A 14,764-nucleotide genomic window follows, 5' to 3' on the forward strand; every position below is an offset into this window, starting at 1 on the left:
TGCCACTGTTAAAGAAATACAGCACTCAGGTAAGCCCTGCTCAGGTGTGAAAACAGGAATGTCGACAGCTTGAAGCCAAATCTCTTGCCAGTTGAGACCAATTGTATAAGATGTCACAGGATACACCGGTAAGCGTTGCTACCAAAACACCAGACCCCACCATCACATCAATTAGTTCTGCCTTACCTGAAAAAGAAAGTCTTTCAACCTTGCCAAATCTCACACGCACCCACTGTCTTTGCAGAAGGAGCGTCTATGGTGAACTGTCTGGTCTACTTCCTGAACAACCCTCCTAAAGTTGAATCCCTCAAATGTTGGGGCGTCACCTTCAGCCATGATCTCTCTTCGGCAAAACAACATGTCCAAATCGGCTTCCAAAGCAAGCTGCCGACTGCGCATCCTCTGTCGCAATAAGTCTTTCCATACTAAATCCGAACATCAAATAACTTACAAGACCTCTTTATCTCTCTGCTGGAAAATCCTCTTTATATCTTTGCTGATGACCCCCCTCTCAGACCGGCAAGCAGTAGCCTCTTCACTCTCTGCAGATGTGGATAAATTCACAAGCTGGTCCATTACATGGAACATTGTCTTTCCATCCTGACAAATCTCACACTCTCACTATGTCTCTCCGAAAGGACGATCTGGAACCACCCCCCCCCCCAATATACTTTCTCAACAATCCTCTTGAAGAAGTCCTTTCATTCAAGTTTCTGAGTCTCACTATCTGCCATGATCTTTCCTGGGAAAGCCACATTTCCAAGCTGGTCTCCAAAGCTAGTCGCTGACTGGGCATCCTCCGTCATGCAGAGTCCTTCCTTTGCACACCTGAGATCTTAACCACATGCAAAGCTTTCATCCATAGCCTGTTGGAGTACTGCTCTCCCCTCTGGGCTGGTGATCCTGCCTCTCACCTTTCTCGGCTTCACTCTGTAGAAACCAAGGCATAGCCCATGGTGAGGCAGAATCTTTGGGTCTCTCACCCTCTCACCATCGGCAGGTCGGTGGTCTTTCTGTCTTCTACCGTCTCTCTCCGGACTCACTACCGCCCCCCCCCCCAGCTCTGTCTTCTCCCAACCCTCGTCCCCCCCCCCTTTGTTGTACATTATGTGTGTTAGCTCTTCTAGGAGCCTTAACATTATATATAAAAAAACACCTTAACCAACAGGTCGATAGAGTACTGCTCTTCACTGTAGGCTGGTCCTCCTGCCTCTCAGCTCTTCATTCTGTGGAAACTAAGGCCTTCAAAATATTTGGCATTTCCCACGATGAATCTAAATCTCTGGGCGTCTAACTCTAACATCAGACAGGTTGGTGACCACGCTGTCTTCCAACACCTCCATTCTACTGCCTCCTCACTTTGCCGTTGTTAAAAATGGGAAGAAAAACTCCGTGCTGTCCTCATTCTTATGGAGAACTCCAAAGCACATGACCAATCACATCTTATTAGGGCTTCAAGCATGGCTGAAGCCCTATTGAATTCGTTAGTATTATTATTATTAACGGCGTTTTTATGTTCTACTGACCGATTTTGTGGCAGATCTGGAGGGAAAACTCGGATGAAATTCAACGAAACTTAACAGGATTATTACTCACCACCTGAAGTTTATACTATGAAACATTTGATGACGTAGGTCACGTGGTATGGCGGCCATATTGGATTTTATCCAAAACCTAAAAACATCTTCTTCTCCAGAAGGGATAATCAGACAGCCTCAATCTTTTGCACACATTTGCTAAGTTGCTTGGGAATGTAAAGTTGTTAATTTGGTTGAAATCGTTATTTAATTTATATGATTTTAAATGATGCCGATTCGCCTCATTAAATATGCAAAATATGCAAATGAGAGTTGAAAAAATTTAATGACAGATTTAGATAGTACATAAACAGGGGACTCCCAATATATTTATACGATGTCTGTATTTGACCCCAGTGAGCCCCCAGCGCCCCCCAAAGTTGAAAATGACCCATTTTTGAAATGTCATAAAATGAAAACAACGCTTGGAGTAAATTCAATGAAACTTATCAACTTAATTACTCTCCACCTGAAGTTTATACTTTAAAAATTTTGATGACGTAGGTCACGTGGTCTGGCGGCCATATTGGATTTTCTCCAAAACCTAAAAACATCTTCTTCTCCAGAAGGGATAATCTGACAGCCTCAATCTTTTGCACACATTTGCTAAGTTCGATGTTAATGTGAATTTGTTCGAAATTGATAAATAATTAATATGATTTTAAATGATGCCGATTCGCCTCATTAAATATGCAAAATATGCAAATGAGAGTTGAAAAAATTTAATGACAAATTTAGATATCACCTAAACAGGGGACTCCCAATATATTTATACTATGTCTGTATTTGACCCCAGTGAGCCCCCAGAGCCCCCCAAAGTTGAAAATGACCCATTTTTTAAATGTCATAAAATGAAAACAACGCTTGGATGAAATTCAATGAAACTTATCCATTTAATAACTCTCCACCTGAAGTTTATACTTTGAAAATTTTGATGACGTCGGTTACGTGGTATGGCGGCCATATTGGATTTTCTCCAAAACCTAAAAACATCTTCTTCTCCAGAAGGGATAATCTGACAGCCTCAATCTTTTGCACACATTTGCTAAGTTCGATGTTAATGTTAATTTGTTAATTTGGTCGAAATCGTTATTTAATTTATATGATTTTAAATGATGCCGATTCGCCTCATTAAATATGCAAAATATGCAAATGAGAGTTGAAAAAATTTAATGACAAATTTAGATAGCACATAAACAGGGGACTCCCAATATATTTATACTATGTCTGTATTTGACCCCAGTGAGCCCCCAGAGCCCCCCAAAGTTGAAAATGACCCATTTTTGAAATGTCATAAAATAAAAACAACGCTTGGATGAAATTCAATGAAACTTATCCATTGAATAATTCTCCACCTGCAGTTTATACTTTGAAAATTTTGATGACGTAGGTCACGTGGTATGGCCGCCATATTGGATTTTCTCCAAAACCTAAAAACATCTTCTTCTCCAGAAGGGGTAATACGACAGCCTCAAATTTTTGCACACATTTGCACGGTTGCATTGCAATGTTAAGTTGTTAATTTCGTCGAAATCGTTACATAATTTATATGATTAAAATGATGCCCATTCGCCTCATTAAATATGCCAAATATGCAAATGAGAGTTGAAAAAATTTAATGATAGATTCTGATAGGCCTTGAAGAGGGGATTCCAAATATGTTTACACTATGTCTGTATTTTACCCCAGTGAGGCCCCAGAGCCCCCCAAAGTTGAAAATCACACATTTTTGACATGTCGTAAAATGAAAACCAAAGAAGATAGACAAAAAGTGACCACAAATTCTGGAAGATATTTTCACGTTCTACAAGTTCGCCATTTACATTAATATGCAAATGTGGAGTTATTGGACTTTTTTGGGGACTTGAAAATTTGTCCAGCCTCGATTTGTCCAATGTGAAGTTTCTTTCTCTATCATGTATTGCTATGGGCTTTTCAATCCTTCATTGATATAACTTGAGGGACCCCGTAGCTGGGCCACATTGCAGACTTGAACTAACTTTCTAACTCGGAAAACCCACATCATGTGACAGGGTGATGGTGTTGAAATTTGTTAAAATGGAGGCACGCCTTGAAGCCCGGGATTACTGGTTTACCAGTTTTAATTATTATTATGATTGCATATGGCAAATATGGATTGTGCTAAAGTTTAATGTCCAGGTTCTGTAGCCATGTGACTGCCACAAGGGTGAGTTGGTGGAGAGTTAAAAGTCCTCCCGATAACGTCAGCAAGGGACAGTGCGACGTGATGTGCTCCATCGTCTGAACTACTCCGCAGTCACAGAGTGCATCCGGCCTCATCCTCCATCAGTGGAGGGTACAACTGCAATGGCACTATCAAGCGCAGAGCCTGTTGAGGGCTGTCCATTGCCAACGTGGGAGTGTGAAACCGGGTGGAGGAATGGTTGGATCATCTACAATATGTTTATTAGGAGCTATAGCGGCCTCCCAGCTGGCCATCCACAATCAACTTCAGGTTGATGGGCTCCAGTAAAGATCTTGGCGCGGCTCCATGGTGGTTTTCGGGACTTGAGGCGACAGCATGGATGTTTCGGGAGAAGGCGCTGGGCTGGAATTTTGGTAGCCAAATGCAGCTGAAGTATCAGGATGATAACAGAATGGATAACTGGCAGAGCAATGTTGCATAGGATAGGAAACCACTCAGTCTTTCTTGGCTTGACCAATCACATTATGGTTGTGTATGAGCATCAACTTGGGAATTCCAAATTAAATAATGCACAACCTCTCGCAAGAGCCTTAAGCACTATTTAACCAAAAATAATGATAGAGACAGAGAGACAGAGAGAGTTTAGAAACAGCCTCATTACCTTGAGAATTGCCCCAAGGACGGCCTCTTCCACGATAACCACGGCCACGACCTCTCATGTAATGTCCCTGCGGCATGTTGGGAGGCAGCCCCCGACCCCGATCCCCTGGGCCAGGCCCGTCCCAGTATTCGTCCACTGGGGGAGGTGGCGGTGGTGGAGGTGGCGGTCCCATCATCCTGGGGGGTCCTGTAATGCCAAAAGTATCAGGAGCAGTGTTGATTTTCACATTATGGGTTAAAGGAGAGAAAAACATCGGGGTAATACCCCTGGTAGAGCGTCTGGATAAGATAACCAGAGAACCACTGGTGGGCATGGATGACCAACAAAATATATAATGGAGAAAAAGTAAATACCTATGGATGTTTTTTAATGCCATGAACAAACATTGGTACATCACGGGTGATAAAGGTTGTGGTCAAGTTTCATCGAAATTGTGTGTGAAGTTTCAGGGAAGAAAACAAATACCTATTTTTGGGAGGGGGGAACCACACCTGTGGACCCCCTCCGTATATCCCCTTAGATCTCGATTTTTATTAATGCCGTGAACAAACTTTGGTACATCACAGGTGATGAAGGTTGTGGTCAAGTTTCACCAGAATTGCATGTGTAGTTTCTGCGAAGAAAGCAAATACCTATTTTTTGGGGGGCAGCCCCTTTAGACCTCCTTCTGGCCAGATTATTTTTTAATGTCATGAACAAACCGATACGTAAACGGCGATGAACATTGTGGTAAAGTTTCATCGAAATCACGTGTGTAGTTTCAGAGAAGAAGTTGAAAGTGTTTGTGGACGGACGGATGAACGAGGTGCCATCCCATAAGCTACCTGGAACGAGGTTCCACGTGCAAACACACGCGCACGCACGCACGCACGCACGCACGCACGCACGCACGCACGCACGCACGCACGCACGCACGCACGCACGCACACACACACACACACACACACACACACACACACACACACACACACACACACACACACACCATTTTCCCCGCTAATGCGGGGGTTAGCCTTGCGGGCCCCATGACAATCTTCTCCACTTTACCCTATTTTCTGCATCTCCCCTTCTTAATCCCCTTGCCCACATTTCTTCTTCCACCACCTTTTTGCCAAGTTTTTCTCGGTCTTCCCCGTCCTCTACTTCCGACTACACTCATTTCCAACACTCCTCTCACCCAGTCACTTTCATCCTTCCTCAACACATGACCCAACCATCTCAACCTGTTTCTCTTCACAACCTCCATCACAGACTCTATTCCCATCATCTTCCGCAAGTCATCATTTGTCTTCCTCTCTCTCTCAACGATACTCCACACATCCACCGAACCATTCGCATTTCCACCCTTTCCAGCCTTTGTTGCTGCTCCATGTTCATTACCCATGTCTCACTCCCATAAATCATCGTACTCCTCACACATGTAGCATACACCTTTCCCTTCAGCTTCAACGACACTCCCCTCTTTGTCAGCACGCCACTCAGTTCCCGAAACTTCTTCCATGCACATCTCACTCTAGCAACCGTCGAAGAGTCTGATCCACCTTCTCCATGCAGCATGTCTCCGAGATAGCAAAATGTTTTCACACTTTCCAGCTTCACACCATCTCCGAGATCCAACTCAACAATTCCTTCATCTGCTGCTCCCTCTATGCACACCTTACACTTGAATGTAGCTGCCACACTGGTTAATGACCCTCTCACCCCACTACATTTTCAATGAACCCATTCAGCCCACATTGTACACTGAACGGAGTTCACTCCGACACCCTTCCTGCACACAGCACAGGGCCACTTCCCAGTCCTTTCTACCTCACCACATGCTTTACCACTTGCCATCACCTTCGTCTTTCCGATATTCACCTTCAAACCTTTTGCCTCCATACACTCCTTCCACTTGTTCATCTTCTCCTTCAGTCCATCCATACTCTCTGCAATCAACACCAGATCATCTGCATACAGCAGCTCCCACAGTAAACCCTCCTTTACCCTCCGAGCCAGCACCTCCATCACAACTACAAATAGAAGTGGACTTAGTACCAACCCCTGGTGCACTCCTACCCTCACCTCAAACTCACCACTGTTCCCATCCTACATCCTTACAGCTGTGCGTGCTCTCTCGTACATGGCCATCACTACTCTGATCAACCATTCCTCCACTCCTAACTTCCTCAATGCCCATGTCATAACTTCACGTGGAACCCTATCAAATGCTTTCTCCAGATCAACAAACCCAAAAAACAACTTCTTCCTCTTCTCCATGTACTTCTCCTGCAACTAACTGCCTTACAATAAAAATCACATCTGTAATTCCTCTTCTTGGCATAAATCCAAACTGCATTTCGTCAATCTTTACCTTCTTCCTTATCCTCTTCTCCAACACCCTTTCCAATACCTTCATTCCATGCTCCAATAACTTTATTGCTCTATAGGAGCCACAGTCCAGAGGGTCACCTTTCCCCTTGTACAGAGAGACGAGGGTACTCAGTTCCCAATCCACTGGAATGCGGCCTTCTTTCACCACCAGATTACAGATCTCTGTCATTCTCTTCACGCCCCAACTTCCCGCTGCCTTCAACATATCTCCCACAACTCCCGTCGGCCCTCCTGCTTTTCTACTCTTCATTGCTCTTATAGCTTCCTCAACTTCCTTCTCAGTTATCTTCTCTGCTGGTCCTAAAACTGGGTTACTCTCGATGTTTCTATCCCATTCATTTTCTACATTCAACAGCCTTTCCATATATCTCTTCCATCTTCCTTTAATTCCATCTGAGTCCACAACGACTTTGTCCCACTTCATCCTTCAAGCAACTCACCCCCGTCACATCAAACCTCTCTCTCGCTATCTGCTTTGCAATCCTGAATACCGCTCTCTTACCCTCCTCCGAATCCAAGCGTTCTCCGAACATTTTCCTGTAGGCCTCACCTACATTTTAGGAACATAGGCCTCCCTTCCCAAGAACTCACCTGTAGGAACATTTTCCTGCAACTTTGCTACCTCTTTCTTTGCAGCCTTCTTGGCTACCTTATAACTTTCATGCATTCCCTCTTCTACCATATGCATTATAATGCTGCTTTTCCTGAACTGGTTTCTGAACCCTTCACCTTTTGCCATTCCTTGAACTTCTTCCTCTTCTCTTCAATCGTCTTTCCAACTTCATCACCCCACCACGTTTCCGAGTGCCTCGGTGGTCCTTTTGTCCATCCACATACCTCACCAACGGCTCCAAATAGACTATCTTTCATTGACATCGAACCACTTTCAAGCTCAACCACATCATCCTCAACCACACTCAGCCTCTCTCTTAATGCTTCCTTCACTGTCACCTCTTTCAACCTCCACACCTTCATCAACTAGGTTCCAGGTGAACTAAAAAGCATTTCAAGCAAAAATATCCAAAATTCACTGCTGCAAGAGAGTCCTTAGCACAGCAAAAGTAGAACCATCATGATACCATTTGAAGACCTTACGACTTGATCATTGTTCTTAGTTGCATGCTTTCTGAATCGAAAATGAAAGAAAACACTGAATATGTGGTTCTCCCCCTTCAAATTAAGGGCGATGCGTTTGGAGCAGTATCTGCTTGTACTTCAACGCCAATGAGCTGCCGGTACTTTGGAAAGTGACTGTGGTACATTAGTCAATATGACTGACACGAATGGCCACGTGACTATCACCTGTGGCTTTTGCATTCACTCAACAGTTTGTTTACATGCAATCACAGAACGAAGAACTAATCTTGATAGTGAAGGCCAGCGTCAATCTGTGTCGGCGGACAGGATGAACAATGGTTGCGATCAACAGGACATCAAAGTCGGCTAATCGCTGTGCGAAGAAAGGAGAAGCAGATGGTTTCCGGCGCTAACCTTACATTTTTGCTCCGATGAAGGGTTAACGCCCGAAACATCAGCTTCCCCTTACTTCCTATGACAGTCTCCTTCCTCGATCGATGTCCTGCTGATTCCACCCAATAAGTGCAACAGTACTTTTGCGGAGGAGTTTAAAAAGTTTGAGGAAACTCTCCAATAGTTTCACATTTTCTATTTCTTGTCAAAATGAAGAAAACATTTTTACTTCAATGCTTCCTTCAGCTGCCCACTCTCCAAGGGTTTTCTTCTTCCTCGAGGTTCATTCAGTAATTTTAATAATCTAACTGCACCTTATTCATGACAGCATTCCATGGGACATGCTGGCATTGCAAACGTCGCACGTATACGTTAACTTGACGACCAAACATGTTTTGAAAGTGAAGATGTTTAACATGTATTATTTTGTCATTGTCATGCACATATTTTCATGATGTGGACCACAGGTTACCTGGGAATGGTGGCCGGGGTCCAGGGGGATAAGGCATCATACGTCCACCATGTGGCATCGGAAAGGGCATCCCATTCTGGGGCATCATAGGCGGGCCAGGCTGTGGGTGTCCTGGAGCTGGAGGCATGACTGGCATCACTGGTAGATAAGATGAAAACATTATGATTATACCCAAAAGGCCAGCCGCAATATTCAAGTTCAATCCAAAATTACTGGCCATGTAGAGAGATACAGGACATTGCAATGTGCTTCATGGAATGAAAAGGTACCTGGGGGTGGAGGTCCCTGCTGTAGAGGTGCCAACACCTGCTTTATCCTCTCGCCAAGCTCTGGCTGCCTTATCATCTCCTCTGACAGCTGCCCACCCTGATTACTCTGCAGGCAAAAGGTCAACTCAGTCATTAGTACTTGTTATTTCAGAATGGCCTTCCCTCTATCAGGGCAAGTACCAACATATCGATCAATTCTATCGATGAGATATAACAGGAACTGTAAATATTGCCAACCAGACAACTCACAATGATGGTTGATAACAGTTCCTGGACATTCTTGAGTGTAGCACCGGCTGCAACCTGCTGTGAAACTGGCTGGCTCTGAGAAGCAGCTTTATTTACAGCCATGCTGCTTACAAGATTAGCAAGGACGGGTGGAAGCTTTGAGCCAACAGACTCGAGACCCATCAAGTTTGCAAGGACTGGTGGTAACTTGGTTGACACTGGTTCCTGAACGGGAACTATGGGTGGTTGCTGGCTCGATTCTGGTGTAGGCGTGGTGTCCATAGCTGATGCCTACAAAGAATTGTTCCATCGATTAACCTTTGCCGCAGTCTTAATGATCTTCTTCTTAATTGAGAAAGAGAGACAAAAAAAGAAGAATTGGTTGGAGGTACTCACATCTTCTAGGGGGATGATCTTGGGCTGAGTGGAGTCGTAGGGCTCAGGATCAGGCTCGTGCGGACTGTCAGGGACACTACCAACACACAAAACACCAAATCATGACCTGTCAGAAACCGATCCGTGGACATTACAGTGGGGATAAAGGGGGTGTTGGGTCGTCAAGGCAGATGAAGTTCAGATAAACATCCTTTATCAAGAAATTAACGACTTGATACTCTATTTTTCCCCTGCAAAAAATCACTGACAAAAAGGAAATTCTTGTTTTCTTGCATGGTCTAACTTTGACCGTCATTTCTCTGCAATGTGAACCCTTTCTATTCAGTCATACACCATAAGGTCAACTTGAGCACCTTTCAAAAACCCCACATCACCACCCTTGCATACCAAATCCCCTCATTGTGAGGGTTTGCAACAGAACTGGTTTATCTCACCTATCTTTGGTAAGAAAGAGCTCCTGCAACACCTGCATTTCACGCTCTTGCTGGATGCGTCGCTCCATACTGTTCTTTCCAGGCACGGCCAGGCCAGGCAACATGGCAAGCAGCCGCGGACGCGTCCACTGGGGCGATCACAGAATATTTAAGGGGAAAGAACAACAAGAGGGGAAGAAAGGGGTGATTAGTATCACCGCATTATAACCTTCTCATCCTGCACAGGTGGGAAAGCTTGTTTGCCGATTCTCAGTCCCATTTCCAAAGCATATGACCATGCAATCTCGATTCATCGTAAGGGGCAAGTGAAGTATTCTCTGCAACAATCAAGCTTTTGCATTAACAAGAAAAAGAGCAATCACAGACTGCAGACCCTCACCAGGATTTGTTTTGTGTGGTGTAGATTCTCACACGACGAAGGCGCCAACGGCGTCACGATGAAGGCACCGACCTAGTTATTTGTGGTGTATTTTGTGTACCGGTGTGTTACGTAATTAATGAGAGACAATAACTAGAACTGCCACTTTATAATTGCTGGCAGTGATGACTGGGTACCAAGACGTGCCGGTTTGATGAAACCCCATTTTGATCGAACACCTGGCCCTGACCTATGACATTTTTTATTATTATTCATTTGAATTTAGAATGGGATTAAAATTAATTCAATTCAAATCAAATGGAAGACCAAATAGGTACAGTCCTGCATTGGAGTCATCAGAAGGAACCCAAACAAGCGAAAAACAAAGATGAAGTCATCAGGAGGAACCTGGACAGGATTTGCATTTTCATTTCAGCTGCGACTCTCCTTTACCCTCCAACCCATCAAGACACAGCCAAGTGAGCCTTATTTTTTTTTAAAACAACAACAAAAAAAAAAAATCAGAAAAAAATCAAAAAGAAACCACATCAAGAAAATCAAATAATCATGCCTGCCAGACCATGTGACTGATCAGGTTCAAATAATAAATAAAAAAATGTCCAGACCATGCGACTGATCAGGTTTAATTATATTGAAAAAAGTCTTCCTCATCACGACGAGATCACAACAGTGAAGATTTCTGTCGATTGATTAGGCGGTTCAAGAGACAGAATTTAAAAAAGATTTTCGCTCAAACCAAAATGTCTGCCAGACCATGTGATTTAATAATTATTTGTGAATACCCTGATATCCTCAAGGCTTGGGGTACATTTGTGTGAACTTTCCCCTCGATCTGTCCAGCTGTTGTGAAGTTCTTTAGAGGTTTTAGGGTAAATCCATCATGGCTGCCAAACCATGTGATCTATGACATCATATGTGTGAGCCTTTTGTTCCTCGTGGATAGGCAGTCACACGTGTAAAGTTTCACCTCAATCTGTCCCGCCACTTCGGAGATGATGATTTTTGAAGGTCTTTTTAAAATATAAATATATGGCTGCCGGATCACGTGACCGACGACGTCATCAAATTTTTTTCTGTGGACCATTTTAGCCCAAAATGAACCTCAAAAATGTTCATACTGATCATATGATCATATACCATTCTACATTGGCCCCAACGGCGTCACGATGAAGGCGCCGACGGTCACACAAAAAAAAAAAAATCACTGATTCCCCGTGTGGAGTACTTGCTACGTGCCAAGTTTCAATTTTTTTCCTTGGTGTGGTTTCAAATACACAGGTCCAAAGTTTTTCCATTTTTCCAACATGGTTTCCACATCACGTGACCGATGACATCAGAGTTATCATCAAGACATTCTACGTGAGTATCGCACATATGGTGAAAATTTTGTCTCAATCTGTCCAGCGGTTGTGGAGAAAAACATGAAAGTTGTGCGTGGACAAACAAGCAAACAAACAAACAAAACAAACGGACTCAAATGCAATACCCTCCTCTCCTTCGGTGAGGGTGACAAACGGAAGCGATTAACATACTTGTCAAATCCCCCCCCCCTCCCAAAGTAAAAAAGAGACAGACAAACGCACCCAAATGCAATTCGGCGAGGGTAATGAAACATCTATTGCCTTGAGCCATTGCCACTACAAACCTTCTGGAAACTCACACAAGCAATTCCAGCACACCACTCAACGATCCCATTAAAGAGATGACCTTGATCATTGCTTGTGCAGGAATCATTTAGGTCAAAGTCATGAAGGATGCCTCCTTAAAAAAAATGAGCACGAACCTCACCCCCCCACCACCCCCACGACTCATGATCAGTGGCGCATCACACTCACAAGTGCCCCTGCTGAATTTGAATTCACAAGTGTGCGTGACCCAAAACATTAATATTCAATCAAGGCAACGACTACAAGTGCTATCGGGATAACGAGGTGTATACAGACTGGTGAATAAACAACATGAGGGGCTCCGATATTCCATTTATTTTGCACCAAATCAGACAGTAGTTCCCCCCCCAATCCACCTTACCATGGTGCGTTCCTCCATGCTGTCATGGCTTAATCTCCGTGCCGTCTCAAATGCTCGTCGATCCATCAACAGATCCCGTTTGGCGGCCTCGCCAAAGTCTCTTACTTTGTTCACATTCACTGCAGGATAAAGATCAACACACGCTCACCACTCAAAGCCAAATGAGAAAGCTTGCCACCTTTCACTCAGGTTTGAATGCAAATGTATGTGTGTAGTTATAGTTGAGTGGAAGTGCTTTGGCTTTTGCAGTTTTAGTGCGCCAACCAAAGAAAGCATTCCATTTGAATTTTTTTGGGGGGGGCTCAAACATTTGCATTTTATCAACAATGAAGAGCTTCCATCAGCTACCTAATCTCAAACTAGAGTTCACAGAACACCTTACCACCGGGTGGTGTTTGACAGCTCAAGTCTTAAAAAAAAAAAAAGGACATGGGTGGCCCTCTGCGAGCAGCAAATTTGAATGGTCATGATGACGTAAAAATGGCGTAATACTTTATCCAAGCATCGCAAAACGGAAGGGTTTTAAAGAGCGCCAAAAAGGAAATTCGTCCTCCACACTGTTCAAGTATACAATTCAACTGAAATAAAATTAATATTTTAGAGGTTGTGGAATTTTTTTTTCTGGAAGTTTACCACCATTGATGCAGCATCTTATACATCACTTAATTTAATACATTACATTCATTCATCGTGCCTGTTGTTTGTTTCCTTTATAACGCCTTTAAAAACAGGTTTTCTGTTTGGAATGATTTTAAATTTTGTTTCACTGCCAGATAGGCAGTCAGAGTAAAAAACAAAAAACAAAAAGATCTCCGTTCTCTCTGCACATGCACGATCAGGCCGAATCCAGAGACAAAGTACTGTGAAACTACAAGTCCGTTTTCCGATTCATGTTCCGATTTGTGTTCAGAATATAACAGTAGAGTCAAAATATGGAAAAATTGCAACGTACCCCACAAAAAATTGCAAGAAAACGTTTTATGGTATTTTTCTTTTCCATTAGGTCGACAGAACAACATATCAAAAGTTGCCAAAAATTGGACCAACAGAAAGGGTCAAGATATGAGGTTAGAAAAAGATGGCGGCTAATGTTAGAACATGTCTGATATCTACTCATATCTGATGAATTGAACTTTCCAACCACTTTAACCCTTTGAGGTTAATTTTGGGGGATAATATGACTTTCAGTGAGCTAAATCTGTTGGGGTCCCTTAAAAGTACAGGGGGCCTGACAAGAGGAAGTGGAATGACTGAACATCAACGAGCTGTTTGGACAATGTCTTCTCCTGCATCCTCCGCCGGCAACTACGCCATGCAGGAATTCTGTCAAACCGTATACACGAGGGAACAGCACAAAGAGGCATCTGCGTCACGAATAAACAGGGACAAGATGGACTTGGCCAAAATTGCTACAAAGCTTGAACAGCATTCTCCATTCTCGGACGAGGTGACCCTTCGCAACATCATCACAGGGATAAATGCTGACAGGGATGTCAATGTGCAGGACCTTTTCATTGTTGGCAGAAACACAGTGAAGAAAATGGAAGGACAATGTGTCTTCTGATATTCGCACAAACGAAACACTGCAGTGAGGACACTAGCATCAGCCCGGGCCGGCAAGGTCACAAGGATCGAACCATTGATCCAGCACTGTTATTTCAGAGATTCCTTGTGGTATCTCAGTGGGGAAATCTGTGCCTCGATGAGGTAATGAAATATGAACTTCCCCCATATCCTCCATCCTTGTTTGAAGCAAAGAATCAAATGTGGAAGCCAGAAAAAAACACAACTTCTGGACGCTATACGATGGCATGTTACTTCGTCAGAAGATGCTGCTCTTCAGTCCATTCCAAAGACTGATCACTACGTTCTAGATGGTGGTTCACTTCTACATCGACTGAAATGGACCGAAGGCAGCACCTACAGCTCAATTGCTGACGCCTATGCGTCTTTCACGTCAGACCTATACGGCAATGCCACTGTTGTCTGATGGATATGGTGGAGGACCAAGTACAAACGACAATACACATCAGTGCCGAAGTCGAACTCTGGTTTCAACTATCCCATCCACTTGATCTCTGAACACTTGTGGCAGAAAGGCTGTCATATCATCCAAGCTGAAGGAGATGCAGACTTGGACATAGTGAAAGCATCCGTCGCAATGACATCCGACAATTCAACAACCCTAATCGGAGAAGACACAGATCTGCTGGTATTGCTGCTGTATCATGCAACTATGAAGGACTGCAAAGACCTGTACTTTCGGTCAGACAAGGGGAAACCAAATGTTTATTACATCAAAGTTCTGAT

General features: G+C 43.7%; 1 protein-coding gene across 3 annotated transcripts in view; it reads right to left on the reverse strand.

Moving 5' to 3' along the window:
- PPP1R10 (protein phosphatase 1 regulatory subunit 10) overlaps window positions 1-14,764 on the reverse strand; it is a 36,227-nt gene that overhangs the window by 1,732 nt on the left and 19,731 nt on the right. For all 3 annotated transcript variants that reach the window (XM_085855770.1, XM_085855769.1, XM_085855771.1), the window contains 7 exons: window positions 12,455-12,573; window positions 10,048-10,175; window positions 9,614-9,689; window positions 9,239-9,508; window positions 8,990-9,095; window positions 8,721-8,858; window positions 4,406-4,591 (listed from right to left, as the gene is read on the reverse strand). In XM_085855770.1, coding sequence (XP_085711896.1) covers window positions 4,406-4,591; window positions 8,721-8,858; window positions 8,990-9,095; window positions 9,239-9,508; window positions 9,614-9,689; window positions 10,048-10,175; window positions 12,455-12,573 — 1,023 coding nt within the window. The remainder of the gene's footprint in view (window positions 1-4,405; window positions 4,592-8,720; window positions 8,859-8,989; window positions 9,096-9,238; window positions 9,509-9,613; window positions 9,690-10,047; window positions 10,176-12,454; window positions 12,574-14,764) is intronic.

The sequence above is a fragment of the Eptatretus burgeri genome, chromosome 14, assembly GCF_056783735.1.
Source record: "Eptatretus burgeri isolate ZD-2024b chromosome 14, Ebu_testis_v1, whole genome shotgun sequence".
NCBI lineage: Eukaryota > Metazoa > Chordata > Myxini > Myxiniformes > Myxinidae > Eptatretus > Eptatretus burgeri.